The 26,349-nt window shown below is 40.5% G+C and overlaps 2 protein-coding genes across 2 annotated transcripts in view; both read right to left on the reverse strand.

The window, feature by feature from the left end:
* Window positions 1-254: 254 nt before the first annotated feature.
* The window catches only part of LOC118327005 (extracellular serine/threonine protein kinase FAM20C-like), a 28,849-nt gene continuing 2,754 nt past the window's right edge, over window positions 255-26,349 (reverse strand). Inside the window, exons 7-9 of the mRNA XM_035660169.1 lie at window positions 1,641-1,722; window positions 1,459-1,518; window positions 255-1,212 (exon numbers count right to left, since the gene is read on the reverse strand). Coding sequence (XP_035516062.1) covers window positions 939-1,212; window positions 1,459-1,518; window positions 1,641-1,722 — 416 coding nt within the window. The 3' untranslated portion in view covers window positions 255-938. The remainder of the gene's footprint in view (window positions 1,213-1,458; window positions 1,519-1,640; window positions 1,723-26,349) is intronic.
* LOC118326333 (dynein heavy chain domain-containing protein 1-like) lies at window positions 2,148-25,348 on the reverse strand. The gene is made up of 43 exons (XM_035659303.1): window positions 24,919-25,348; window positions 24,314-24,514; window positions 24,008-24,211; window positions 23,817-23,927; window positions 23,197-23,353; window positions 22,701-22,955; window positions 22,455-22,598; window positions 21,963-22,074; window positions 21,598-21,830; window positions 21,248-21,491; window positions 20,857-21,014; window positions 20,101-20,226; window positions 19,717-19,993; window positions 19,365-19,492; window positions 18,820-19,018; window positions 18,647-18,738; window positions 18,244-18,472; window positions 17,970-18,095; window positions 17,791-17,885; window positions 14,514-17,670; window positions 14,299-14,419; window positions 13,975-14,134; window positions 13,591-13,873; window positions 11,980-13,498; window positions 11,370-11,475; window positions 10,870-10,984; window positions 10,599-10,785; window positions 10,110-10,212; window positions 9,549-9,677; window positions 9,147-9,338; window positions 8,574-8,993; window positions 8,062-8,467; window positions 7,529-7,627; window positions 7,250-7,423; window positions 6,691-6,869; window positions 5,168-6,181; window positions 4,898-5,072; window positions 4,696-4,770; window positions 4,128-4,359; window positions 3,887-3,978; window positions 3,656-3,805; window positions 2,840-3,465; window positions 2,148-2,706 (listed from the first exon to the last, which is right to left on the reverse strand). The coding sequence occupies exons 1-43, from the start codon at window positions 25,284-25,286 to the stop codon at window positions 2,293-2,295; spliced, it is 13,587 nt and encodes a 4,528-aa protein (XP_035515196.1). The 5' UTR covers window positions 25,287-25,348; the 3' UTR covers window positions 2,148-2,292.

The raw sequence follows: 26,349 nt of genomic DNA on the forward strand, positions 1-26,349 counted from the left end.
ATCTGATTTTAGGCTGCAGGGCCTACAAGTATGATTTGTGTCATCACAAATATTTTGGAAGTCTACCCTGGTCCGGTGTGCAACTTATACAAGCTTGATGTGGAAACTTACAACATATCATATTCTAATATAAAAATTGACAAGGAGACATCTTGTGTCCAGCAGGAAAAGTTATTATTAGATATTAACCACATTTGTATATTTATAGATTCTGGTATATAATGAGATAGAAGGTATAGATGTAGGATTTTAATGTAAAATGATATTTTTTCAGACACACATCATTGTCACATCACCAAGCAGAGTATTTGTATGTATGCCGTAGTACATGTCTAGAGGGGATCTTTCCATATTCAAAGGGCCACAGAGCAAAACTAATTAAAAAAATAATTGGAAAATACAGACCGGGAAAAGAAGATCAAGCAAACAAGGACAAGTAATGTTCTACACTGTACGTACTGTCACTGGCATTAGAACAAAAATCTACTAAATAATATGCTTAAATATTCTGTTTTGGGGAAAATTATTATTGTCACAGAATGCAAAAAAAGACTAAACTAAGATAAAGTTGTTGGTCACCAGTTAATCTAACCTGCAGCTCAAACATAGAACATATAATTCCCTCCCTTACAACACACACAGACACAAATATTTTAACCTGTAACGGAGCAATTTTGTTGTCATCACATTTAAATACACCAACTACTAATAATACTTACTGGGAAATAGGTGCAAGTGAAATTATATTAAATATGTCATCAACAATCCATTCATCCAAGTATAAACCTTTTAAAAGATTCTTAAACTTTAAACATTTTTTAATAGTCTTTCCAGATATTTTGTTAGTTTCTACAACCTGTTTTACTGTAAAGATACGATTAAAGTCCTTGTAACTATGACATTATATCTGTGATATATATATACATTATATCACTTCCCTACCCAGCAGACGTGACCATGTCTTTCAAGTAGGCAGTGTCATCATAGATGACCTCACCTTCACCACCATCTTTACTTGGTCTCTTCTGGCAATGACTGACAGTCTCCAGCACAGTTTTCAGGCGCCGATTGAGAGCTGCGAGGTGGGGCTCCGACAGCAGTGGAGCGACCCTGTGAAGGGGATCATGTGAGAGCGATGCCCTCATGACATCACTAAGACGATACTGCGGCAGAGACAGTAGTAGCAGGTGTAGCCAGGTGGAGCGCCGGATTCTAGAGAAAGAGCAAAATGGCAGACAGAAGTGTTGCAGAGAAAGAGGGACAGGATGGAGTGATCAGGGAGGAAGAAATAATGGAGAGGAGAGAAAATAGGGAGGATGGCTGTTTATGCTTTTTGAAGCCAAAGAACCCCCTCATTTGCGACTGTTTTTTGTGATATTAAGGCAATATTGATTTTCCTGACAACATTGTTAAGGCAAAAAGTTAAGGTCAATTATAAAATGATTTCACCATTTGTACCTGCAGCACTGTTGTAGAGGAGCTAAGATAGAAGGCTCATCTTTAGAGTGACGCCCAAATCTGCAATCAGAACAGACCCAGAGTCAGTCAAGACATATTACAATTTCATTTCACATTTCAGGAACGGCTAAGATAAACTATATCAACATAGAGACACACACTAACACACCAGCAATACTCACGCCCTCCCGTTGTCAAGGTGGAGTAGGAAAGTATTATTGCCAAACTTCTCAAAGGTTTCATAATGGTGACGGTCCATGTTACCTAGAGAAGAAAAAGTAAAGTTTCAATGTTTTTGATACATAAATCTAGACTATATTTAGACAAATAATCAAAAATTATATATATGTCAACACTGGTACACTAAACACCCCAGACTTAAGGGCACAAAATCCTATTTGTGCATATACATAAACATTTTAACAGCTTTCAAAAGAAACACCAAACACAACACCAGGTGCAAACCAGCTGATATAGAAGTGTAGGACACAGTGTGTCAGTACATCATGACATCACAGTTGGCTGTGGTTACGGGTGCAGACCACACCCAACAGTGATGCCAGGTGGACCATACAAAATGCTATGAATTGCCATTATGACATGTAACGTTTTTAATAAAAATCAAAAATTCAAAACATTACAAAACATTAAGTATAAAGAGGCATTACAGAGCAATATAAAGACATCAAGTAAACAGTAGTCTTATGAGAAATACATTTTTTTCAAGACTTTTTTTTATCAATTCAGAATTATTAATCAGGTAAAAGTGTCTAACTGCATTGCATCTGAGCTTTAGTCTTTTGCATCCCAGCAGGTGAAACCAGGTTGGTTTAGTCAGAGCATACTCACTAGCCTCACCCTTCTCAAACTACACAACAAAGGATTTATCTTGGCATGTAGGGGAAACGTAGTGATAATGTTAACATCTGCCAGTCCCCAGTTTCCACACTCCCGCTCCACATCGAGATAGAGTGGGCAGTGATAGAGTGGTAACTGTGGGGCATGGGTGACCTGGATATTGCTGGTGTCCTTTAAATGTGAGCTTTTACAAGGGAAGGTATCTCGGGTGGTATTTGTGCTCCTGATTACAGCCTTGACACAAACAAGGGGCATGGAACATTGCTGCGGAAAGACTTTGTCCTCTAGGGCTCCTAGCTGCATATCCCATGATGCCCCTCTCAGCTTCAGGCCGCACAAATACACAGCGTCAGTGGGAAGTGTGTTTAGGTTAGTGCTATCACTCAGAACCTGGAAGGAAGAGAACAAGTAATCATCATGAAACACCTACACATTTTTAGGTATAGTAGGAAAATATTAGTGGTTATTTGGTATCATAACCAAATGGCCATTTTATGGTGATTTCATTCTTTGTACCCTTTACCTGAAAATGCAGGGCTATATCACTGATATTTTTGCGATTTACTTGAGCAGCCTCTCTCATCACTGCCGCCAGGAAGCCTCTAGCATTTTTGAAAGCAGATAGTCGGTAGGCACCAGGTGGATCTGAAGTGTTGTGGTGCCAGAGATAAGCACTGAGCAACTCTGCCCTCCTCTCCAAGTGAGACAAGTCATTGAGCTTGAGGAGGGAAGCGAAGGTCGACTTGCTGTATTGACGGGGCTGTTGGAGCTGTGAGAGGAGCGAGGACACTAAATCAATGACATCATCCCACTCAGCCTGGAGGAAGTCACGTAGGGGACTGTGAGAAACAGCCCCTGCAGTGGTATCTGCGCTGTCATTCTTTTGTGCAAGGTAATTCTTCAGTGTCTGCAGTCTGTCTCTAGCATGGCTATAGTCTGGCAGTGTGGAGGGCTGCTTTAGCTGGGTGCACAGACTCCTCACTGTTCCTAGAGGAGTCTGGGAGGCCTGCAGTAATATGTTCAAATTGTGGCTATTGATTTTGATTATCTCTGCTGCCACATCTCCACTGAAGCCCAGCACAGGGGGGTCATTGATGTTCGCTGAATCCTGAAGACTCTGCTCCAAGATCTGCAGTAGTCCTGACAAATCTGAAGACATGATACATAGCAATAATCAATAGATTGTGCTTGCACAGAAACAGCTACTTGGTGTTTGTAATATTGATACAGGTACAAAATATTTGCTGATCCATTTCCTCTAATTTACTGTTGTAATTAGCTTGTAAGATATACAGTATACTATGCAAAGTACATTACTATCAGAACGTTGTATGGTTACCAAGGTGCCCAGGATTGTTGATAATATTTGAGAGGATTTGTGGTCCACTGCCCCAGACAGGTGACAATCGGCTGAGGCAGGTCTTAGCAACGCTCTCCACCACCTCCAAATCTGCAGAGTCTAGTACATGGCCGCCATGCACTAGATTGACTATGAATGAAAAGTACAACAAGGTCAGAGTGTACAGTAACTGAACTAAAGTGACAGTTGTATCTGTTAATGTTGCCTCACCTGCTATATACTGCAAAGCCTTCGTGTTGTTTTGGCAGAGACTAGCGATGGAAATCTGTGCATCCATCAAAGCCAGGAGGTCTTCCTGACTCCTTGAACAGAAACAACCAACATGCACAAGCATAAACGCTTAATCAAATATGACGTATTTGTAGAATGTACCTTGGTTGGTTGCTCTCTATGGCTATGAATATGGCAGGCAAATATACATAACACCTCTGCCATATATTAATTTTCTCACCAATTGTAGATTATCCCTTGGTCTAAGCACTTATAGGTCTGTCTCTGCAGTAACACAGAGTGGAAGATTGCACAGCGGAGGAGGAGCTCCATGTTGTCTGCTGTGACTGTGTGCTGTGGCAGTGATTGACACTGTATGAAGGACGCCACCTGTTGCAGAGAACAGCTCAGCTCCTCCTTCAGATCCCAGGGAGAGTCACAGACCAGAGGTATGGCACACATTCGTACTGCCGCTGTTTAATGATAAATCATAATCATTACAACCTGAGTAACACAAATAGTGGTTACTTTTTACTTGAGGCATTAAATTAGATAACCTAAGAGCAATCTTAGTTAATTCCTTCTTAACTTGTAAAAAAGGATTTACTTTATGCTCTACTTGCACACCAATGTACTACGAGCATTGTTTCTGGAAGGTCATGATTAGACTGACACATATTAAGAATATTTATAACTTAGTACCAGATGGTGGTGATGGTGAAAAAGAAAGACTGGTTCATCTCTTGGACTACAGCCATGTTGACTGACCTGAGACTTGGATAAAGCAGTAATGGCAATTTAATATCTACCTGGTATGGAGCATGATGCATATTCTTGAGTTATAAACCACAATCGGAAGCATGGGTGAAGCAGGCATCGCTCCTCTGTGCAGTAGGTAGGTAGGCAGGCAAGTAAGCAGATACATAAACAGAAAGACTGGGTTGTAAGCATTTGTAAATGACGATGAATGATACAAATGCAATTTAAATGGATTCCTGATAGACATCCTACCTCTTAAAGAGGACATCAATCGACTGAGGTGAGCCACTACTTTATCATCCCATTGTTCCAACAAGTGGCAGTTGTTAAAAACCAACCAGTGGCCATCATTAACAGCTTCATCCAGCACTGAGAGAACTGCCTCTCTGTCACACAGAGCCCCAAAAGAAATGACTTTCACCTGAACCTAAAATGTATTCATTAAGAAAAACATCAATCACAGCATTGATGTACATTGGTTATATCTACTAACTTGAAACAAAATGAAACATAGTGTGTTACCTCTTCTGTTTCTGCTTCACAGTGAGCCAATTTTCTTATTAACTGAAGAGGCTGAATGCTTGTCCAATTATCTCCTCTAGGACTGGGCAATGATAGGATGATGGGTCCCTTGTGTTTGACTAGATATTGTGAGAGGGCTTCTGGGTTCCCAGTATGAGGGCCCTCAGTCCCTGCTGTCTGTCCATGCAGGTAGAGGTGGTACGCAGCTATAGCTTCAGCCACTCCCTCCAAGCAGTCCGGGAGGATGGTCTTCCAGAGGAGAGCCCGCTGTAGCAGGGATAGATGGGAGTGAGAGCAACAAGGAACCGCCCCTGCTACAGTGGTGGAAGGGAGGTGCAGGTACTCCTGCCACTGCATGGAGCAAGTGGAGAGAGAGGCAATTAGTCCATTGAAGACTGGGATCTTCTCCAGGCAGAGGAGCTCTGGGTGAATATAAGGGGGTATCCAGCTGGGCAGATCTCTAGAGGACTGTGATAGAGTAACATTAGCGGCAGGATGATCTATGTCTTGAAGGCCTCTGAGGAAAGCCACCCTCTCAGCCTCAGAGCAGAGCTGGTTGTGTTGGAGCAGAGCCACAGACACCAGCAGCTTCAGAACAGTGACATGGCTCTTGATGAGACAAGGCCTGTACTGGACCAGAAGCTGGGCCACCATCCGGTTTCTCACCTCTTGTATCATGCCCCCTGGCATTTTCCCAATGGTATATGACAGTAATGGCCTGCCCTTCACAATGAAGGCCTCTTGCATAATTTGGATGAAGGCATGTAGAGAAAAGTAGTAGGCAGGGGAAAGACGGGACACGTCCTGCAGAGCCTGGTAGAGGGCAGCAGCCAGCCTCATTAATTCTCGGGGTGCAACCAGCAGGGACTCGTGGTACTCCAGTTCTTCGCTCAGCAGCTGGATCTCAACCTGCACTTTATTCATTGTTTCTTGACAAACAGCCACATGGGGTAGAAAATCAGTGTCCTGCAGCAGTGGGGTGTTAGACTGCAGGATGTATTCCATCACAGCATCCTGAAACAAGATTGTGTGAAGTCAACTGATGATGCAGCGACCAAACCAACGCAAGACAACAGCGATCCCAGCTTATATTTGATTTGAGGTGTAAAAAGCCAGACTACAGCTCATGGGCACAACCTACATTATAAGATTCAATTCTGGAAACTGATTAAATGATAATCACTGACCCTGACAGATCAGATCAATAGGCAAACTACAGACAGAATTTAGATGATGACATAGTTTACCACCTTACAAAACTCATGAACCCTGTGAACAATATTTAAATAATAAAAAGGTATTTTAGATATCAAATAAAAAGCAGACAGTGGCCGCTGCCATGGAAACAAAGACTAATGAGAGCAAGTGGTGCTATCAGCTAATCAACTGTGAGACAAGCGAACTCTGATGTCAGGCAGAAATCAGGTTGTATTACAGTTGCAGATTTCGAACACTCTTCGAAGCACACTGTACCAACAGAGACAGTATTTGCTTGATATGACGGTAAATGGTGGTCCCGTCACCTCTTCTGTGATCAATTTCTCCTGCAACAACTGCTTGTCATTCTGCAGCCGCAAGTGTTGAATCAGCAGATTTTTACATTCAGACTGCAGCAGCTGTGTCAGCATCAGCTCTTGAATCTCTTCTGAGCTCAGAGAGAGGTCAACCACTTGTACCTCAGCCAAAATGGATGGATGGATCTCTAAGGAACAAAAGCAAGAATACCTAGTAAGCCACTGTTTTCAGATGAGTTAGAAGAGCTAATTTCCAAAATGTGTCCCTTTCATTACTTTCTGTTATTAGATATCCCGTGTTAGGACCTAACTCTTTATGCACAGAATATATATATAATATAAACAGTAAAGAACACCATGCTGTCTTAATACTGAGTGCCATTATGATCTGTGAAAAGTTATCAGTGTGCTTCTGTATCAGTTATAATTTAGCCAATCACCAAGACAAACCGCTACACATTTATCGTACTGGGATGATGAATGGATATGAAAATCCTGCACTTCTGTTGCAATGCCAAGTAAGCGACTTAAACAGAACAGCTGTGTTAACTCTACAAGTCCTTCTTACCACTGTTAAGCAGTTGGACAGGCAGATGGGTACTAAGGAAGAGGCAGAATTCAGGGTGGGTTGGCTGAACATGTTTTAACCCTGAAAGGCAACGTCCAGCAGGTCGCGCCAATCTGGCCAGAAACTGTGGACTGGGAATGGCACGTTCCATGTGAGTTACCAGGACTCTCAAACCTAAAAAACAAAAAGTTTGAATGATTTCAACATGAAAGTAACTTAGAAATTTGTGCAGAATTTATTTTGTAATATTTAGCATTTATGTAACTTCCTCTAATTCACCTTTCTCCGCAGCCTGGTCCAGCTTGTCCAGCAGCTCTGGATCATCAGCACATACCACCATTCCACACTCAGTCTCCTTCTCAAGCTTAGCATTCTCTCCTGCAGAGCAGACCCTTATTGTACTTTCTTTCAATACAGTTTACAGTTACAGTTTTCACATAGACTTTGTAGTGATTTTCTATACATAAAAGAGGCTAAAAAACTATGTGATATATTCTGTAGTTGCTACATGTATTTTATAATGTACAATGTTGTAAAATAAAATCACAGGAAAGTACATACTTTGGAGTTTTATAACTTTTGGCTTAACAAAATGAATTAATAATTATTTCAGCTCTGGGAGTTAGTAGCCATTAGTTATTATTTCTGGTATTTCACTTTACTTTTAAAGTTAATTGATTAGTTGATTAGATATTTCAGAATATGATGTAATTATAAAAACAAGGCTAGGGTGTTAGAAGGGGTTTAGATGACAGAGGACATAACAATTGGGCAAATCTCAGCACAGATGTTTTGTAAATCTAAGGACCTACCTGTGATGAGCCAGTTTTGAGAGCTTATATCTAGATGTTGCTGGGTGTTGACCAGTAGAGGCCAGTGCTGAACCCAGGCACTCCTGCAGCCCCACAGCAGCAGCTTTACAACCATTCTTGTAAATGGAGTATCCCGGAAAGTACCTAACACCTGACCCAGAGGCAGCTGCAGCCTCTCAGACACAAGGATTGGAAAACCAGCAAGGGGGTATGAAGGTGCAGTGTGTGTAAAGAGGGAAGTTCTGGGGTCCTTGGGGTTTATGTTGATGCGTCCTGTTTGATATAGCTCCCTCCACTTGCTCAGCAGTTCTGTGCGTGTATCAGGTCCAAAGGGGCCTAAATAAGAGATGATTGCAGCCAGGATAAGGGCATCTCCAGGTAAAGCCTGGTTATTTAATTCTGCCTCCTGAAGTAAAAAAAAGAAAATAAAGAAAATCCTAATCATTTATATGAAGAGTATTAAGAAATAACACCAAAGCACACATGCACTATATTTGCAGATTCTGTGTTACCTGAGCAGCAGCCCTCCAGACTCTGACATGTGTCTCCAACTGCCGTGTAGCTGTAGTAATATCTTTTTCTGAGTTTTCAGCTATGTGCAGCCCCAGCAGTTGCTCCTCCAGTTCATTTTGTACAAACTGCAGCTGAAGCTTGACATCCTCTAGATGATGGTATGCATCCTCCTTGTGTTGCTTGACCAAGTGTAGTTGACCTCTTGCCTCTTTGGCCAGCTCCTCCAATTGCTGCTTGACCCACAGTTGATTTTGGACGCAGCAGCACTCATACACAGCCTGGACCCATCGACACAGAGACTCGCAGGCCTTGCTCACCTCTCTCACAGACTCTGGCACAAAATGGGGACTGTGAACTATCTGACCAAGCTTCTGTAGTTGTTCATTTGTCAGAGCGTAGCGATCAAAAAATTCCAACTCCTGGAGAGATATTATAGAATAGATATAGAAAGAAAGAAACAGCCTCTTATGCTATTACTAAACCACTGCTGACCATAAACATTTGTAGGACACCACTATACTATTTTTATTATTAAAGGAGGTATTTTTCAATATAGACATTTTTACACAAACCTGGAAAAAGTTGGGTTGTCCAAGAAGTTGTTTAGCACTCTCCCAACCTGTGGGACAATTAAACAGCAAACAAATGGCATCCATGATTTTCACCACTCCATCAGGTGGATCTCTGTAGTGGCGCACCTCCTCTAGGTCAGATGGATTCAGACAATTAATAATCTTCAGGGCTGACAGGTACACAGGTTTCGCCTGGAATAAAAAAGTTTACAGTTAATTTTCTATGACATTTCTATTAAATGTTCTAAATTGTTCTAAAGGATTTGACCGCCCAATATCTAAACAGCAAGGTATATGGTCAATGTGATCTGTTCAAAAATGTTTTGGGCTTCTTCTGAGTATATGTAATATTATTTGCATGATTTTGGATGCAGATTTTAATAAAACAGGAAATCGGTTTACCTCTTTCTGAGCGTTATTTATCTGCTCTTCCAGATGATACAGCTTGTTCTCCTCTACTACACACGCGTCCTGGGCTTCCTCGAGCACGCTTCTCTGGTAATCTACAGCGCTGAGGAGCTCTTTCTCATACTGCAGGATGGACAGGAGATGGAGATTTATGCATCCAAATGTGTAGTTTTCACAAAAGATTTTGTGTTAGAAGGTACATATTACTGAATATTTAAATTGCAAAATTAATGTCGGGTTACTTTAACATAATATCCTCTTTAAAAAATAGATGCTATATATATATATATATATATATATATATATATATCTGTTAAGAGTTTCTCAGGTTGAAATTAATAAAATATATTTTCCCTGGTGCATCTCGTGTTCTTCAGCCTCCATAAGCCTCTTAAGTGTCCTGGATATATTGCTGACAGGGTTGTTTAAATCATTTTTGACTATGGTGAAAAATAACTTCTTGTGGAATAGAAAATGTGGAAGTCAATACTGCTGCAACCTTATACAGAATATTGATCCCACTTGAACTGCATGTGCTGAATTGCTCTACATTACCTGCTGTGTCTCAGCAACCTTCTTTTGCAGTCTTATTAAGTGCTGTTTATACTTCTCAGCTGCGTTGTTAATGACATCCAAATTAGACAGAAGAGTGGCAATTCTGAAAAAATACAATAGTTACTGTAGAGCATGTGTATTTCTGTTTTGTTTAAAAAGAAAACATAATAGGGAGTCAAGAAAAAAATCATTTAGACCTATATAGTTTACTGCAATTAATTAAATAGCTCTGTGACAAATTCTACCTTTGTGAAGATAACTATGCTTAATTCTTGTAGAAGCTGTCTCACTGCATTACGTTAACTATTAATTAATTACTTTTTTTTTTTGTTCTTTGTAAGTACAATTTAGGGTCACGTTAAATGAAGCTTGCTCACAGTAGTATATTCACAAATGTATTGGTTTGTGCACAGCAGCACATTAAATACATGGAGACACAGAGAAAAAGAGAAAAAGATTCTACTAACCTACTGGTTTAAGAACAACTACCTGTTAGCTTGGCTCTGCCTTTGCTTGTGCAGATGGTTGTAGAGGTAATCAAAGTGAGCAATCAACTCCACGTAAGTCTGAGGGCTGAAAGGCTGAGCTCTTAGAAGGACAGAAGCATACTGACACGCAGATTGATGGATTCCTGCCATAGCCAAAGGAAGGCTGGCCTCTGAACCTTCTCTCTCCACTAAGGAAAAAGAAAAGGAAAAATGGATGTCTATCTGCAAGTGAAAAACAGTAACAATGAACTTACTTTGGTGGTGTGACTCACTTTTGTAGGGACTGGCTTTGAGGCAATGAGCAGCAACTTCCACTAAAGACTGGTTGTACCAAGGCTGGTAAACCTCCACACAGCAACTGAAGCGCATGGCCTTGGTTAGTTGTGCCTAGATCACAAAGAACAAAAAGTCATCTATTTAGATCTAATAAAATTAAATTAGAAATCTAACATACTTTATGGCACAACCTGCACTTAGTAAACATAGCCCTTTCTACCCCAAATGTCACATCAGAGTAGATTTCATGTGGTCTGCATTGAAGTTAGGACTGTGTATACACAGCAACATGGGCTACGGTTGGAATGTGGACCTTAATGACTCAACTGTGATGTGACCGTTGGGGTACAGCTGTAAAAGCACATGCTTAGGAGGTTGTGCCCGGGCAGATTTCTCCACCTTGCTTGTCTGAAAAGTACAGTTTGTGTCTTGTTCTGGAATACAGGTACAAAGGTTGAATGACAAGTGTTGTAATACAAAGAAAATACTTATTTACATTCCATCCATGGGTTGTATTGTTGGCAGGTATCTTACTGCTGTCTGCCACGGTGAAGGGAAGCAACAGGAACACATGTACATTTTTGTGGATTTGGCTCAAGTACCTTGGTTAAAAGAAACAGAACAAATATGGTTTACAATGTACTCACATTTTCTATTTCAAATATTTACCGTAAATAGTCAGACGTTTCCTTTATAAGCCCATATTGTAAATGATGTTACATCACCATCATCATTAGTACAATTACAATATAAGTATTGTAGTGATGAATGCCTATATGTATTATAAGAACATTAGCATTACATTTGTGCACATATTGTTATTGCCTTACATTTATATATAGTTGTCATTTTCTTGGTTATGTGCCTTTTTTACAGATCTCTTTAATTTGTAAAGCACTTTGGTCTACTCTGCTTGTATTAAATGTAAATAAACCTTATTTGATTTGATTACATTCCCTTTATACTAAATGTAATTCTAGGCCTAATCTTTCAATTACACAATGTAATGCAGTTAAGTGGTATTGACTACCAGTTATCTCCAAGGCCTAAACAATGTCGCAAACTAGAATGAGGACTAATAGATTAATTAGGTATTGTCTTCTTACTTCTCAAACATCCAACTGTCCAAAAGGTATTTTTTTGAGTTCCCCACAGCAGTCACTCTGGAAACAAGGTTTCTCAACTCCTCCTCTGTGTGGAGCCCTGGGTAGGTTCTGTGAGCCATCGCCACCAATAGTTCTTCTCTGACAGACTGGCTAATTCCTTCATGGACCAGTATGATGACATTAACTCCCTCCACTCTAGTTTGATTCCTGGCCTCTTTTAGGATTTCATGCAACTTGTTCTCATTACCAGGATGTACCTCCATCAACTGGTAGCCTGTCACAAAAGCAGCTAAACGCACAGTGGTTTTACGGCCTGTGCCTCTGTCTGACGCAATCAGCACTCCGTGACCCCCGGGTATGAGCAACGCCCTGAGAATATGTAAGAGCTGATTTACCCCCTGTTTGTGTACAAAGCATCTGGTTGTAATGTTGTAGTAATTATCAACTTTCTCTTCATCTTTTTTGTCAATGAGTGCACACAGCTCCTGCAGTAGTACATCAACGTCTCGGTCCTGATAAGAACTGCTACATCTAAAATTGTTTTGCTGATTTATTGACTTCAGGGCCTCAGAGAGTTCAGGACCATAAACAAACGTGGCCATCACGCCCTCCATGTGCTGAAGAATCTGGGGTTGCAGAGGTTGAGTTTTTAGGCTTGCCTCTTCTGAGCAATTGTCTTCAGACAGAAGGGAAATCTCAGTCAATGTATGGCCTTCCTTCAGGTCTGAATGGTCAGTTGTGTCTGGCTCTTGAGGCAGATTTAGTGTATCTAGACTCTGACCTATTAGTGTGGGAACAGCAAGGCTTGGGACAGTGGGTGGCTCACCTTCACCAACAGGCTCGGTTTTATCAACCAAATGAATTCCATAGTGTTTTGTTGCTATCTTGGCTATGAGTGACATAAGAGTTTTGCTTTCATTCTCTGAGCAAAACCTATCACTGAAAGTACGCATGCATTCATGCATCCAGAGATGTACTATGTTAAGAACTAATGTTTCAGGCCCTGGCAGGACTGGACCAAATCCTGGTAGTGAATTCTCCTTTTTCTGCATTTTCCCTGTGTTTGGGATGTTAGGCTGCCACAAACACATCCCCCAAAACACTTTCTGAAGGTCATGATGGGAAAATATGAATTGGGGCCTGTGCACAGTAGGCTGGAATTGGTCACATACTGCGTGATACAGACTTCTAGTTGCAGTGATGATACAAGATGCCATGTCTTCACCACTCTGCTTGAGTGGCATGTCTTTGAGCCAGATTTTTAACTGAGGAGAATGTATAGACAATATAATGTCCATTGATAGGCTAGGGAGCACAAAGATGGAGAACAGGCGTGAGAGCCTGCAGGATATCACATCACTGTGGTAATGGCTTAATCCAAACACACAACAGGTGGCCATGTAGCTGATGGTTCCAGAACTCAATAACTTGAAGTGGTAGTTATCAAATGTTAGAATCTCTCCCTTTGAAATACTCTGGCGCAGTGTCTCTAGAGCTGCTGACGTCTTCCCGTAGACATCTATCAACAGGAAGACAGAAATATTGACCTTACATTTTCACATGGTGCAAAAATATAGTATTAGTTCTCTATAAGCTATTTTTTTTACTCACCACAGGGAGCTTCATGCAAATCATCCACAAAAAGAAGCAGTTGCGGCTGTTTTGTCGTGGAACACATAGAGTCTTTACAGTTCTTCTGGCAGCTGATGTTATTCAGTATAAGGCGCAACTCTCTGGAGCACAGGAGTGGACTCGCTGGAAGGCTAATATGTGGCTTGTCAAAACTCAGCAAAGCTTTGCACAAGGTGGTTTTTCCAGAACCAGGCTCCCCTGCGAGCAACACTGGCTGGTTTGCCTCCAACATTAGATTCAGGAGATAGGTATATGTCTTGTACTATGTAAACAGATTTAAAACATTCGTTAGTTAAAATGTACGTGCAGTGATCACTGAATTTATGTACTTTCACTATACTAGACAGAATGTTGAGGACGAACCTTGGGAGTGATGGAATCTGTCAACAGTGTGTTCCTGGGACATATCTTGCCGTCTATGTTCAAGAAGTGTTCAAACACATTCTCTGCATCAGGAACCACAATTTTGTACCGGCAAGTAAACAGCACTTGACAGGCTAGTAAGTTGAACTGTGGCCAGTGGCTGAAGTAAAAAACGTAAAATATATGATTTAAATTAGTGACTGATATTTATTTAGGGTGCTTTCTGTAAATACTACTGTGATTAGATATGTTAATAACAATAGTATAAATACTAAATATTTGCATAAATATATGTGACTACAATTTACATAAAGATGATCTTACCGGGGATGCAGATGTCCACTAAATCCCCAAATATAAGCCACCAGAAAAAGGTTCCTGACCAGCAGCTCTTGTTTAGTGTGGGGATCTGAGTCTGTTGTGCCTGTTCTGTGTAGAGGTATATCTGGTAGGAGAAAAAGTGATACAGTACTGATAAAAGAAAAATCTCTACCTTAACTAGTCTGTATGTTCACAAAGTTCATGCATAATGATTATACCTCTTTTGTCTATTTGTGGTGTTGCCTCGGCTTTTTCCATTTCCCTCCCAAAATGTTGTAGGAGGGCACGTAGGATCCGGACAAATGACATGATTTCTTGCAGTCCATGCAGTGTTGATGATTCTCCTTCATTGTGTATTGCAGAGGTCAAAGCCTTTTCCCTGAGCAAACTTAGAGTGCTGGAGAAAAGATCTTCAGCCAGACGATTCCACATTTTCAAGGTTCCTTGATCCAGTTTGTGTTCACAAGAGAGAGCATCCATTTCACTCTTCCACAAAGACTTCCACAGATCAGTACCTGTGAAATAAACAAGGCTGCAACGGGTCACTGCAGAGGGACTTGCATCACGGAGGTCAGTGGTTTCCATAAGCAGTTTAAGGTGTGATTGGGATGGCAGTGTTTCACCTGATGACAGGCACAGAAATGTGTCCTCAGGACTGCAAAGTGTGGTTAAATAATCTAACCAGCCGGGCTGCCCCAGAGGCTTCCCATCCATTACTAACCATTTCACTATTGGTGCCTGATTACTTTTCTTGTTGCAGATTGTAGATGTTGTTTGTTCATGTCGTTCAGAATCCCTCAGCACCTTTGCAACAGCTCCATCTTGCCATCCTCTCTTTTCACAGAAGCAGCCAAATAACTCTTCATGGGACATGGCATTAGGAAATAAGACCACAGTGTCAACAGAGTTCCAGGTTGAAGCCGAGGTCAGTGGCTCTACCTTTGGGGTATCTCCTTCAGTCATATTGTCACTTTCAAACACATATTCCAGTGCCCTGGCAGCCAAACAATTGAGGGCTCCAGCTAGAGCGCAGTAACAGGTTGTTTTTCCACTACCTGAGGGGCCTATAAGCATAACTGCCTGAGATAATTTCATGGTCTGGTAGAGTGTAAGAGCCCTGCCAATTAGTTCGGAGTCAGAGTGAAGCCATTTTCTTTGTAATTCTTCTGTAACTGCATCATTTAGTTGGTTCTTTTCTGCTTCCTCTATGTATTGTTGGAAAAGAGGAAACTGGCAGGCTATAGGGAATGTTTCTTTGAAAATGATGTAGAACTGTGAGGCTTTCTTGTTTTCATGAAGAACAGGTACTAAGACAGAAAGAATCGCTTTGACAATGGCTGTCTCCTCCATTAATCCCTGTATAACTGACAAATGACAACTGCGCAACATGGAAGGCTTTTCAGTTTCCTTTTTATCCTTCTCAGTAACTCTGGCAGTCACATTTTGTGAAGACGTAAGATTAGTTTGTTCTGCAGCCAATCCTATAGCTTCATCTGAAATTTTCCGTTGCCTTACCCTTTGCTGAAAGTTTAGTTCAGAGGCGGAGATGATCTTTTGCAAGACAACAAGATAGCAGCTCTGGTCATCAGCGATGAACTCAGGCAGACAGAGGGAATCCTTGGCCAGGCTGATGAGGGACACCAAACGTCGACTTAAAGACAGGGCCTCTGAGAAACCAATGGAAGCCAGCATTACTTCTGCAATGATCTTGTAATCTGGATGGGTTAACGCAATGGGTCTGGTTGCAAATCGCAGACTTTCTGGGACCTCAGATGTATATCCCTTCGATGAAATGAGAACACATCCATAGCTCAGGCTGGCACTAAAGCTTTTACCTGCAAATACCATATGGCATTCTAAATCAGCAATACTTTTGTAACCCATGACCCCATCAGCAGTCCTGTCCTTCGGATCCTCATTCACTCTTTGATTCTTATTTCTTGTTAACCCAGAGAAAGATTGGTGAATGTCTACTAGACGTTGTTCCAGTAATGACAGGACCCCTTGCGTTAGTAAGTCCACAGAGTTAAGCAGAAGCCATGCTCCAGTCTGGAGGGCGCCCAACAGCATCCGCTGAACAACACTGGGTCTCGTGGTTGGATAACACTGTATATTGACAACCTGCCGCCCCAGTGCTTTTCCTAACTGGACCACAGTCTTTTTTTTCCCAGACATGCAAGGTCCACTCACAAACCCACATCTGTAACTGGTCAGAGCAAGGAGAATCCCCAGTATTGCCCGATCTGTAGACTGAGTATGCACCATCCCCCAATCTTCTGGACCGAAATACTCATAATCATATTGGAGTCGATGGCCAAAAACATCCACGTAACATGTTGGATCACCATGTCCATTTAGACTGCGGTCTTCTAAGTTTATGTGATACTTCATCAAACTTAGCCACTCAAAAGATGACTCCAGAGGTACATACTGTACCTCCATGAGTCTAGATAGCTGCTGTGCATGATTCATTGTAAGTTCCACTAAAGCACGCAGACACATCATACGATACTTAGAAACTAGAGATCCACTTTTAGCCCCTGTGACTCCATCCCTAATTGAATGTCCAAGGTTTTTCAGTTTTGCAGAGGTGTATGCCTTTATGTTTCTCAAATTTACTGGGCTTGATTCTTGGAAAACTTGTAGCAGAACATTGCACCAAACTGCCTCCTCAGTCACCAGGAGACACTGAAGAGGATATTCACACAACAGATCCAGCACAGGGAGTGCACTTTTCCTCCCATCAGCAATGTGGCACCGGATGTCTCCAACGTTCTTATCACATGCCAAATCTTGACTGGATGGTTCAAGTTGGTTTCGCACAACAGCACATTGTTTCATGAGCTGTACCATGGTCAACTTGATTTGTTTCTCAAAGACACAAAGCCAGACCAAGGCATTGAGATTTGGCTCCAATGGAGACAAAAAGGTAACATGCTCCTGGAGGCTGCCAAAAAAACCCAGCACCTTCACCTCTCTGTGGCTTTGAGATGTAGCCCCGCAGCTCTTTACATCTCTTGCATTAGATGGTGTTTCAGAATCCATCTCAAGCCAACGTACCCCTTTAAAGCATTTGCGTACAAAGGGTTGCAGTGTGTAAGGCGTTGCGCAAAAGGAGAGTAGTTGTATCACTTCCCTGTCACTCAAGAACCTGAGTCTTGGAAACTGTTCACAGATGGTGTCCAGGAGATGCACCATTTGGTTGGAAATACCCTCCATTATAGACAGACCATCAGTGAGAATCTGGCAAAGGCTATTGCCATGGAATCTGCCATTTGTCTTCTTGGAATGAACAAAGTTCAACACGTGAGGGTCAGTTGATACAGAGTGCATCATTTCCCTAAATGTCTGATCAACTGGTTGGAATTGATCCAGCTATGGAAAAATAGAAAAACATGATCAACATATGTCTGAAATGTAAACTTCTGAAAGTTACCAATTTCATAGCCTTGAAAAAATTAGATATGTTTGATTTGTGATAACACAGAAACATACCAGATCCACCTTTTGAACATTAAAGGTTTCATTGAATGTCTTGGACAGGAAGGCCCATCTTTCCTGGTATCTTTCAAATAAATTAAGCTGCTTCTCTATTAACATAGGAAAATAAAAAAACAATACAATGTTTTTACTGTATTTCAAAATCTTTATTTATTTTTGGAATATTGACTTACCAAGATCTTGAAGTGATTGCACCCAATCCTCCATCTGCGGCCTGAACTCAACACTGTGTAGGGATTTCAACATGGTGGACAAAGTCATCAAATCGTTCTCTATCTCAGCAAAGTGTATTTCCAGACCTGAGGAAATACATGGCATACCTCAGAAATTTGTAAGCAGACAATTGATTTTACACATTTCCCCCAAGGAGCCAAAGTATTAACTGCTTACAGTGACTACAACAATGATTACATCTGTATTATTTGCTAGAATATTATTCAATCTCACCAGTGATGGTGAATCTTGCATTATTACAGGAATGTTGATTGCCAGTTTTGAGATTTGAAAAGGTGCCCTGTGTGGGCTTCTCTGTCTCTGTTAATCCATGTTGTGGCTCACAATGCTGCCAAACAGGGAGAGTGAATCTAACCAGCTGGAAGAGTCTGGCTTCCCATCCCTGTTGAAGCTTCTGGAAGGTTTGCTCCATGTTCAACTCTGTTTGTGCATCCCTGCATATCTGGCAGAGTAAAAGGTATCATAAACAGAAAGTATACTGTGTTAATGACATTTAAGGATAGTTTGTTGTTTAATGAGCTGGTTTCCAACAGTAAATATTTCGACCCCCTTTGTGTCTTGATTTTAGTAGCACTGCCATTATATGCTCAATATGTAAGATCTCCCCTGCTCTCACCTTGCTAATAAGGTTCTGATGAGTTTCAAGTTGTATAGACATCAGTTCAGCAACAGTCACCTTCTTCTCTGGGATATACAGTAGGCCCGTTTCTGTCAGATGAAATGTAATTTGATAATTTCATATATGCTGTGGTTATATGCAGGTGTTACAATATGGGCACAGTGTCTGACCTTTGAAAATAACTCTCCAGTGTTTATCTTTGAGTGTGGGGCTCTGCAGCTCAGCCATGATTGCAAGCTGATGGCTTAAACTTTCCAGGATTCTCAAAGTCTCCTGCAGCACAGCATCATGGGTAGGTATGATATATGTTAGAGAAAGAACTTGCTCCTTCCACTTGGCAATTTTTCCTTGAGCTTGTGACACCACAACCTGACAAAAAAAGATTTGTTGGTTTAAATCACATATGGTATTAACTTTGTTTTTTGTAATCAAACAGAACAAAATATTATTACTTTTACAACTCAGAATGGTTTCTAAGTAGAGCTTAGCATTTCTGAGAAGAATGGGATTCCCAGTACTCTCGGTTTTAACATCAGACTATTTTTCTCCAAAGAAATAAAAGAAGGTAATCAATGAAGGAGAGAGCAAATTCAAGTTTTAGTAAAGTTTAAACAGATTACTTATACATTTGTCTTGTCCATGAATGCATACAAATAATTACCTTTTTTTTACCAAACATATTATTAAGCAGAGAGAGATTATTTTGACATGTTACCTCACTGAAAAGCAGCTGTTTCCATTCTTCCATCCAGGTTGTGCAAATTGCTACCAGCTCCCACAACTCTTTACAGGCTTTTACCTTCTGGACATATGTTGTTAAAATGGTCAAATCCATTGGATGCTCTAATGGGAGGCAGAAAAACACAACAGTCTGATAAGATTAGGGTTGTTGTAACTACATAATATGACAACAGTTTAGACCAAAACCACCAAAAGTTATTTTTGCTGTTATTAAACTTCATTCTTCTTTTTTTTTCTTGTTTAACACACATGCTTAATCTACCAGTGGTAAAAAACAAAAGTACAATATCAAAAGTAATTTTTATCCATGATTTGTACCATCTCACCTTGCAGGTTTTGACTGTTCTCACTAAGTTGTTCCAACTGTGCATTGAGACTGTCCACATGTGCACACAAGTGGTTCAGTGTGGACACCATCTCTTTTGGATTCTGGGTTGGGTCAATGAAGGGTCCAGATGTAATTTTACAGACCATATTTTTAAGGTCATGAACCAAAAATGAGAACATTGAGTCCAGTGCGTTAGCCATTGAAGGGAGACGGTGACACACAATGCTATCTGCTTGCTTCAAGAGGGGAATAAAGCCGTCCAACATGTTCAGCATCTAAATATAGAACACAAACAGAAGCAAACACACAATGCAGTGTAAAAAAAAAGCTTTTACAAGTATGTGGTTATTAATGGCATCATTTTCACTTTTATGCTGCAGACCTTTTCTTCCAATGTCACCTCCTGTTCTGTCATCTTCCTGTAGTTCATGCAGAGAGTGTCCTGGAGGGAGTGTATGTACTCCAAACGTTTCTGTATGTCCGCCAACATTTTCACAGACCCCCTTAACTGAAGACAGATTTACCATTTTTTTTATTAATTTTACAAGTTTATAATGACTAAAAAAACATTTTCATATATTGATATTGTAAATATTCATTATATTTATTCAATATGCTATAAATATTTGAGATGACTAAGAGAAGCAGTGCCTACAGATTGAATAAAAAATACCATATTATAAACTTTCACTCTGACTTTAAAGTACATTTTGAAAGGGTTTACCAACTCATCATCACAAAAGTGCACTGGAGTACTGGCTCATGTCAGTCACACAAGTATACACTATTGCAAGCAACAGCACCGAAGACCTTAATGCACTATGCACCACCTGATCATTCTTGGATAATGGGATCTAAATCCAGAACACATTTGCTCTGACAAGACAGAGCCCGTGGGATGAATAATTAAATTAAAGTGAATATGTGACCAAAAGAGAAGTCTCAGAGGATCTGAATCTTCCATTTACCAACCTTGTAAAGGTAACACAGGGAAATCTAGGGTATTGTATTTTTATAAGATTTTTGTTTAACACTTTTCCCCTTTCCCAATAACCAAGTAATCTATTTCTTCTATGTGTTTCACCTTTTCTACTTTTATTTTTCATGTCAGTATGTAAAGTTGAAAGAGTTTCTGTACCGTAAAAGCGTATTTTGCAAAGTCATGCAAGTCATGGGGTTTCGTTTGGAGTTCAGCAGTAGCCCTCTCCATGTCTGATATGACGCTTTCTGAGAGCAGCTTTATCTGCTCAACAAGCTGCTCTAGCACTTCCTCCTCAATGACCTTGAGCTGTTGCCCTTAAAAACAAAGGTTAAAGAGTATTACAGGATTCTGCATAAAGAAAAAGTAACCCATCAACTAACCATACACTTTAATAGTTTACAAAAACATGGGGATATAACTAATCACTTCTTTGAGAAAACATTGTTTTATTATTCATTCCTGATTTGGGGCAATGCTGATCTGAATGGTTCTTGAATAGGAATCTGTGTTTTAGAGAGGTGATTTAGTTACTTTAGGGCAGACATACCTATGTTTTCTTTTATTCTGGTGCACTGGATGGTGAACAGTTGTTTGGAGGTAGAGACTGAAGAGGGGACTGTGTAGATTCTTTCAGTCCAGTGGCGTACCTTCTTTATGTGTTCCTCATACAGTAAAGCAGGCTGACCTTTCATGAATTCCAAAGAGGCTCGACTCCATTGACGCATGAACAAATGGATGTCCATCAACCACGAGTAGCTTTCACGCAGCTGCTGGATTTCTAGTTCAGCGTCCTGTACAGAGAACAGTGAGAATTACGAAAAACACATGAGCAGGTGTGCAAACTACTGATTATGCATTAACAGTGGCTAGTACTTGATTTGAAAATGACAGTCTTACCTGCATGATCTTAGCATACTCGTTCTCAACTTGTTTCGTAACATCATTGATGCTGATCTGCCACTCCAGTTGCCTCTTGGGGAGGGGATAGTAGCACCCATGCACCCTGTTGCCCTGCACCCTTAGCAAGGTCTCTTTAGGCAGCACCAGCCAGCGGGATGACAGATCTCCAAACAATTGGCAACAATACAACTTTCTGTGACCAGTCATTGCATCATTGTTCTTATTCTCCCCTGGCAATGAAGAGACATGGACATGGAAAATAATCAGGCTTCCGACAAAAAATATAGTTAACACTTGGGTCAGCAGAAGCTCAAACCAAGTGAAACCAGAACAGTAAAATCTGAACAACAGTAACAACTTACCTGCAACATTAGGAGGTTCAATACAACTGAAGTCAGAGGTTAAATCCTGAGCAAAATCAGAGCTGAAGACATTGTTGGTGATCTCTAGGAATAATCCACACGTGTCACACATCTGCCAGAGAAGAAAGGTGTTATAAGGGTCGTGATAAATTCAGGATCAAAATGCTGTTCAAAATTACAAAAACACTTCTTGAATGATAGAAATAAAGATAACATATTAACTATAATAAAAGTATTAATCCTAAATAATTGTTGTATTTGTCTTCCTGAATATTATATTCTTATTGATGCTGTAGAGCCATTTCAATATAATTTATGATAAGTATATCTAAGGTTGCGTTTTAATGATCCAGTCACTCTACTAGTGCAACCATTTTTCTGTTTATTACAGATTATGAAATGAAATACTATGTTCCAATTTATTTTCACCATTACTATCACAAATATAAGTACAGTGCTCACACTGCCCAACAGTGGAAATGTGGACATTACCTGAATTATAGAGTCACCAACAGTCAGGAGTGCTTCACTCACTGCTTCTTGGAAAAGATGTACTGGTGGGTCCACAGTCAACTGACTACTGGCACTGAAACACAGCTCAGTGTGGAAGAGACAACACTGCTGAGATTTCTTCCTCTAACAAACAAAAATACATCATACATTATCAATACAGCAGTTCACATATGATTAAATATGAATTCAATTCAGTGGTGAATGTTAATGTGTTTTTCAGACCACCTTCAAAACATTGTTGAGAAAAGATATGGCATCTTGTCGGCTGATTGTGACGAGACTCTGCACAATCATCTGATTGATGAGGGCAGCAAAGTTGCCCAATTTCTGCAAGACGCTTTCAGACCAAGCCAACTCTTTCTTCAGCTCCTGCTGGTGAGTCAGATGGAGATGAATGGGTTCATAGGTTTCATTTGGCTTTTTAGCGTATTCCATGTGCAGCTGCAATTCCCGGTGTGCCTTGTAGCTGCCTTCTTTCACCTGGAGATGAAATAACATCACTGCAATCAAAGAAATATACAGTACTGATAAAGCTCTAGAGTATTACGTTTTTAATATGCTTCCTAAAAAACTGACCACGTGCCAATCTATTCCAGAAATAAACAGGCTTCTTTCTGAGATGAAACTGTACTTTCTTTTTATTTGTTGCTGTTCTTCACACCTTAAGACAGGTTTAAGTGTGTCATTGTTTTGTTTTATGTCAGAAAAACAACTGAAGTACCCCATTAAGGATGGCAGCACGATACTGTGATAACTTCTTCAATATCTGCAGATACTCCTGATTCATGGTTATCAGTACATTCTTGAATTCCTGCAATGTGTAGGTTTCAGCCTCTTCCTGGGGCAGCCGGTGTGTCCCTTTCAGTTCTTCAATTATTCTGTAAAAATACAATATCATTAACTGGGTAATCTGAGTAACTAGTGATACAGGTCCAGTGTGTAACATTTAAGAGGATCTGTTGGCAGAAATGGAATATAATATTCATAGGTATGTTTTCATGAATGTGTTATCACCTCGATACAGGAATTGTTGTGTTTTTGATAACTCAGAATGAGCTACAGATGCCGGGGGTCACTTACTTTCCATGTTGAGCCATCATGTTTCTAAAGTAGCTCAGCCTGTTCACATTACCAGGTCGTCAAATACAGACGGGAGCAGTGCTGCAATTTGCAACTTCACGTTAGTCACTAAATCCTACAAACTGCGTCCTAGAGGAAGTTGTTAACACAAGATTACCCATCTTAACAGGTTTCATAGTCTAATAGCTCATGAAATATTAGAAGTAACCGGAATAAACAATTGAATTTATACTGAATGATTTGTACGTGAGTGTGACTCACCTGGTGAACAGAGAAAGAGCATTTCTGAACTGAGGTACAGCTATAACCAGCATGTCCTGCAGATCCTTACACTTGCGCTTAAAAATAACTTTGCGCGCACCTCTATGCCACCTGTCACAGAAAAAAACATAAAAGCATGAAGATAAAACAAAAGAAGACATAGAAAGCTATCGCAGCCTACACGTACTTACCCTGTGAATGCTTTCCGCTGTCTAAAGTCCCTGAAAAACGGGATCTCCTGCAAAGCTGCCCACAACACAGACTCTCTGTACCACTCTGCCAGACTTACAAGTCCACCATAACCCCTTGCTGTCACATGTAGTACAGTATTAGGGGAGAAGATGTAGTGCTCAGAACCAGCTTCACTAGAAGGGACCACTCGCAGGTCATAGGGTCTGAAAACAAGGCAGACATATCACTTTGCATTCATAGTTTTAACAGAATCACCATATAAGAACTGAAATTAAAGCGTGATAGATAACCTTATGTCCGTGTACCTGTAAGAGTCCCCATCCACTTCTTTTAGGTAATAAAACTCGAAATCTCCCGGGTCTCTTCTCTTGGCAAAGAAGAAGAAAACTACCTCTGTGCCTGTGAGAGGGAGTTTATTTGGTTTGGTCGCGTTCCCATTTTTCACAGTTGTTATCTTCTTATCCTTACATGTTGTGGCTTTTATGGATTCGTCTTTCCCTGCAAGACTGCGACAATAAAAGTCGAGTGTAAAACAACGGAGCACTTAATTCAGGAATCAAATAGTTTGGGGAGTAGATGCTGACAGATAAATTTGTCAGCTCTTTGTGGCACTTTGCTAAGTGAAAGAAAATCACATAACAGAGCTCCTATAATACCTCGAAACTGGAAAATAAGATGCCTACCAAGACACACTGAATCCGATTACATATCATCAACATCACTAGATATTTCATCAAACTCATTTCTTTTCTGAAGTAGTGTGTGATACAAATATCGAATTCATGTCATAAATTCATACTACTTTTTTACACACGCTGAATTAGGAAAGACGCCTAAAACTCTAAAAACTGTTACAGAACAAACGGGTGAATCAAAATCACATCTCTCTATCTATAACTCTCCTATCTACCTCTGTGCTGCAGACTCCTCAGCAGTTCTGACAGGGATGTGGGTCCCTAATGCTGAGGCCATTAGTCGAGGTCCTTCTGTCCATTTCGCGTCGCCTATGGCTCTTCCAGGTCCAACTTGGGCTATGAGACGAGGGAGCTCCACCACTGACAGAGGCCTGTCAGTGGGGACATGTCTGAGGACGGACGCACGACTGAACGAAGGCTTGGCCACAAAGGAGAGAGAAGGTGGCTCCCGGCAAAGTGGTGGTAAAGTCACTTCAGGAGAGCGGCCCTTTTTCTTAACCTGGGATCCAGGCCTTGTGATGTCTTTACCACAGGTCTGAGAAGCTCCATCGTGGGATCTTTTCTCTGGATTGGCAGCAAACATGCTGCTGATTTCTTTGTGAATACCATAAGCAGGTTTAGGTAGCACGGACGTTGGACATTAGGCCTTTTACTCTTTCTGGAAGAAAAAAAAATAGTTAATTTAATGTACAATTTAATGAAAAGACTGATTATTAGTTAAATATAAATATTCCACAATATTATTATTATTATGAATGGCTATAAGCAGCGTTATTATCCTTCAGCTATGACATATACCTGGCTACAAATCCTGAAACCATCTTGGTGTACAAATGTCTTATTTAGAGAGACTTTTTCCCCTAGTTTAGGCATTTTTATTTGACTGTTATTCAGCAAGCAATAAAATACAGATTATAGGCCTTTATCAAGATTTTACCAGCAGTCTGCATACAAACGTCTTTACCTTACCAACAACCATAAAGCACCGAAACTACTTGTTTTAACTTAAAGATATTTTTTATATAAATTACATTAAACTTGATATTGAAATAAAATTAGCTTTATGGGTTCCTTAATTACAATAAAGCCTATAACGTTTACGAGCAAAGCCTGCTGGTTAACGTCAGGTGACGTAACGTTGTTAACTTATAACGTTACGTCACCAGCTCAAGTTAACGTTAACTCCGTAAGTAACGTTAACTCCGTAAGTAACGTTAGTGACGTTAGTAGTTAAACCAAAGACGTTACACTTATTATACTGCATAAGCTCACATACCAAGACAATTACAAAAGCAGACAGTGACTTAAAGTTAGAGTTAAATACGTACTTTGAAACAACTACGTTAACTAGCCAACTAACCAACATAGGAACAAAACTAACTTGTGTGACTTTCTTACCTGGCCGTGAAGAAGTTGTCAGCGCAACCAGGGAGACGGCTCGTTGCCACGGCGACAGCTCGTTGCCACGGTAACCCACAGTAACTTAAATTGGTCTGTGGAGCTGGTCGGTCTGCCAGTGAAGGTCAAGTATGCCAGCTGTAACTGTTAGTAACCTTTACCCTTATAGCTTTTAAAAAAACCAATCCGATATGGTTTAAGGTTACAGGACGCCACAGAAGACTGACTGACAAGAAATCACAGCAAAA

Source organism: Morone saxatilis, unplaced genomic scaffold, assembly GCF_004916995.1.
Source record: "Morone saxatilis isolate NCDOM2014 unplaced genomic scaffold, NCSU_SB_2.0 Contig17, whole genome shotgun sequence".
In the NCBI taxonomy this organism is placed as follows: Eukaryota; Metazoa; Chordata; class Actinopteri; family Moronidae; genus Morone; species Morone saxatilis.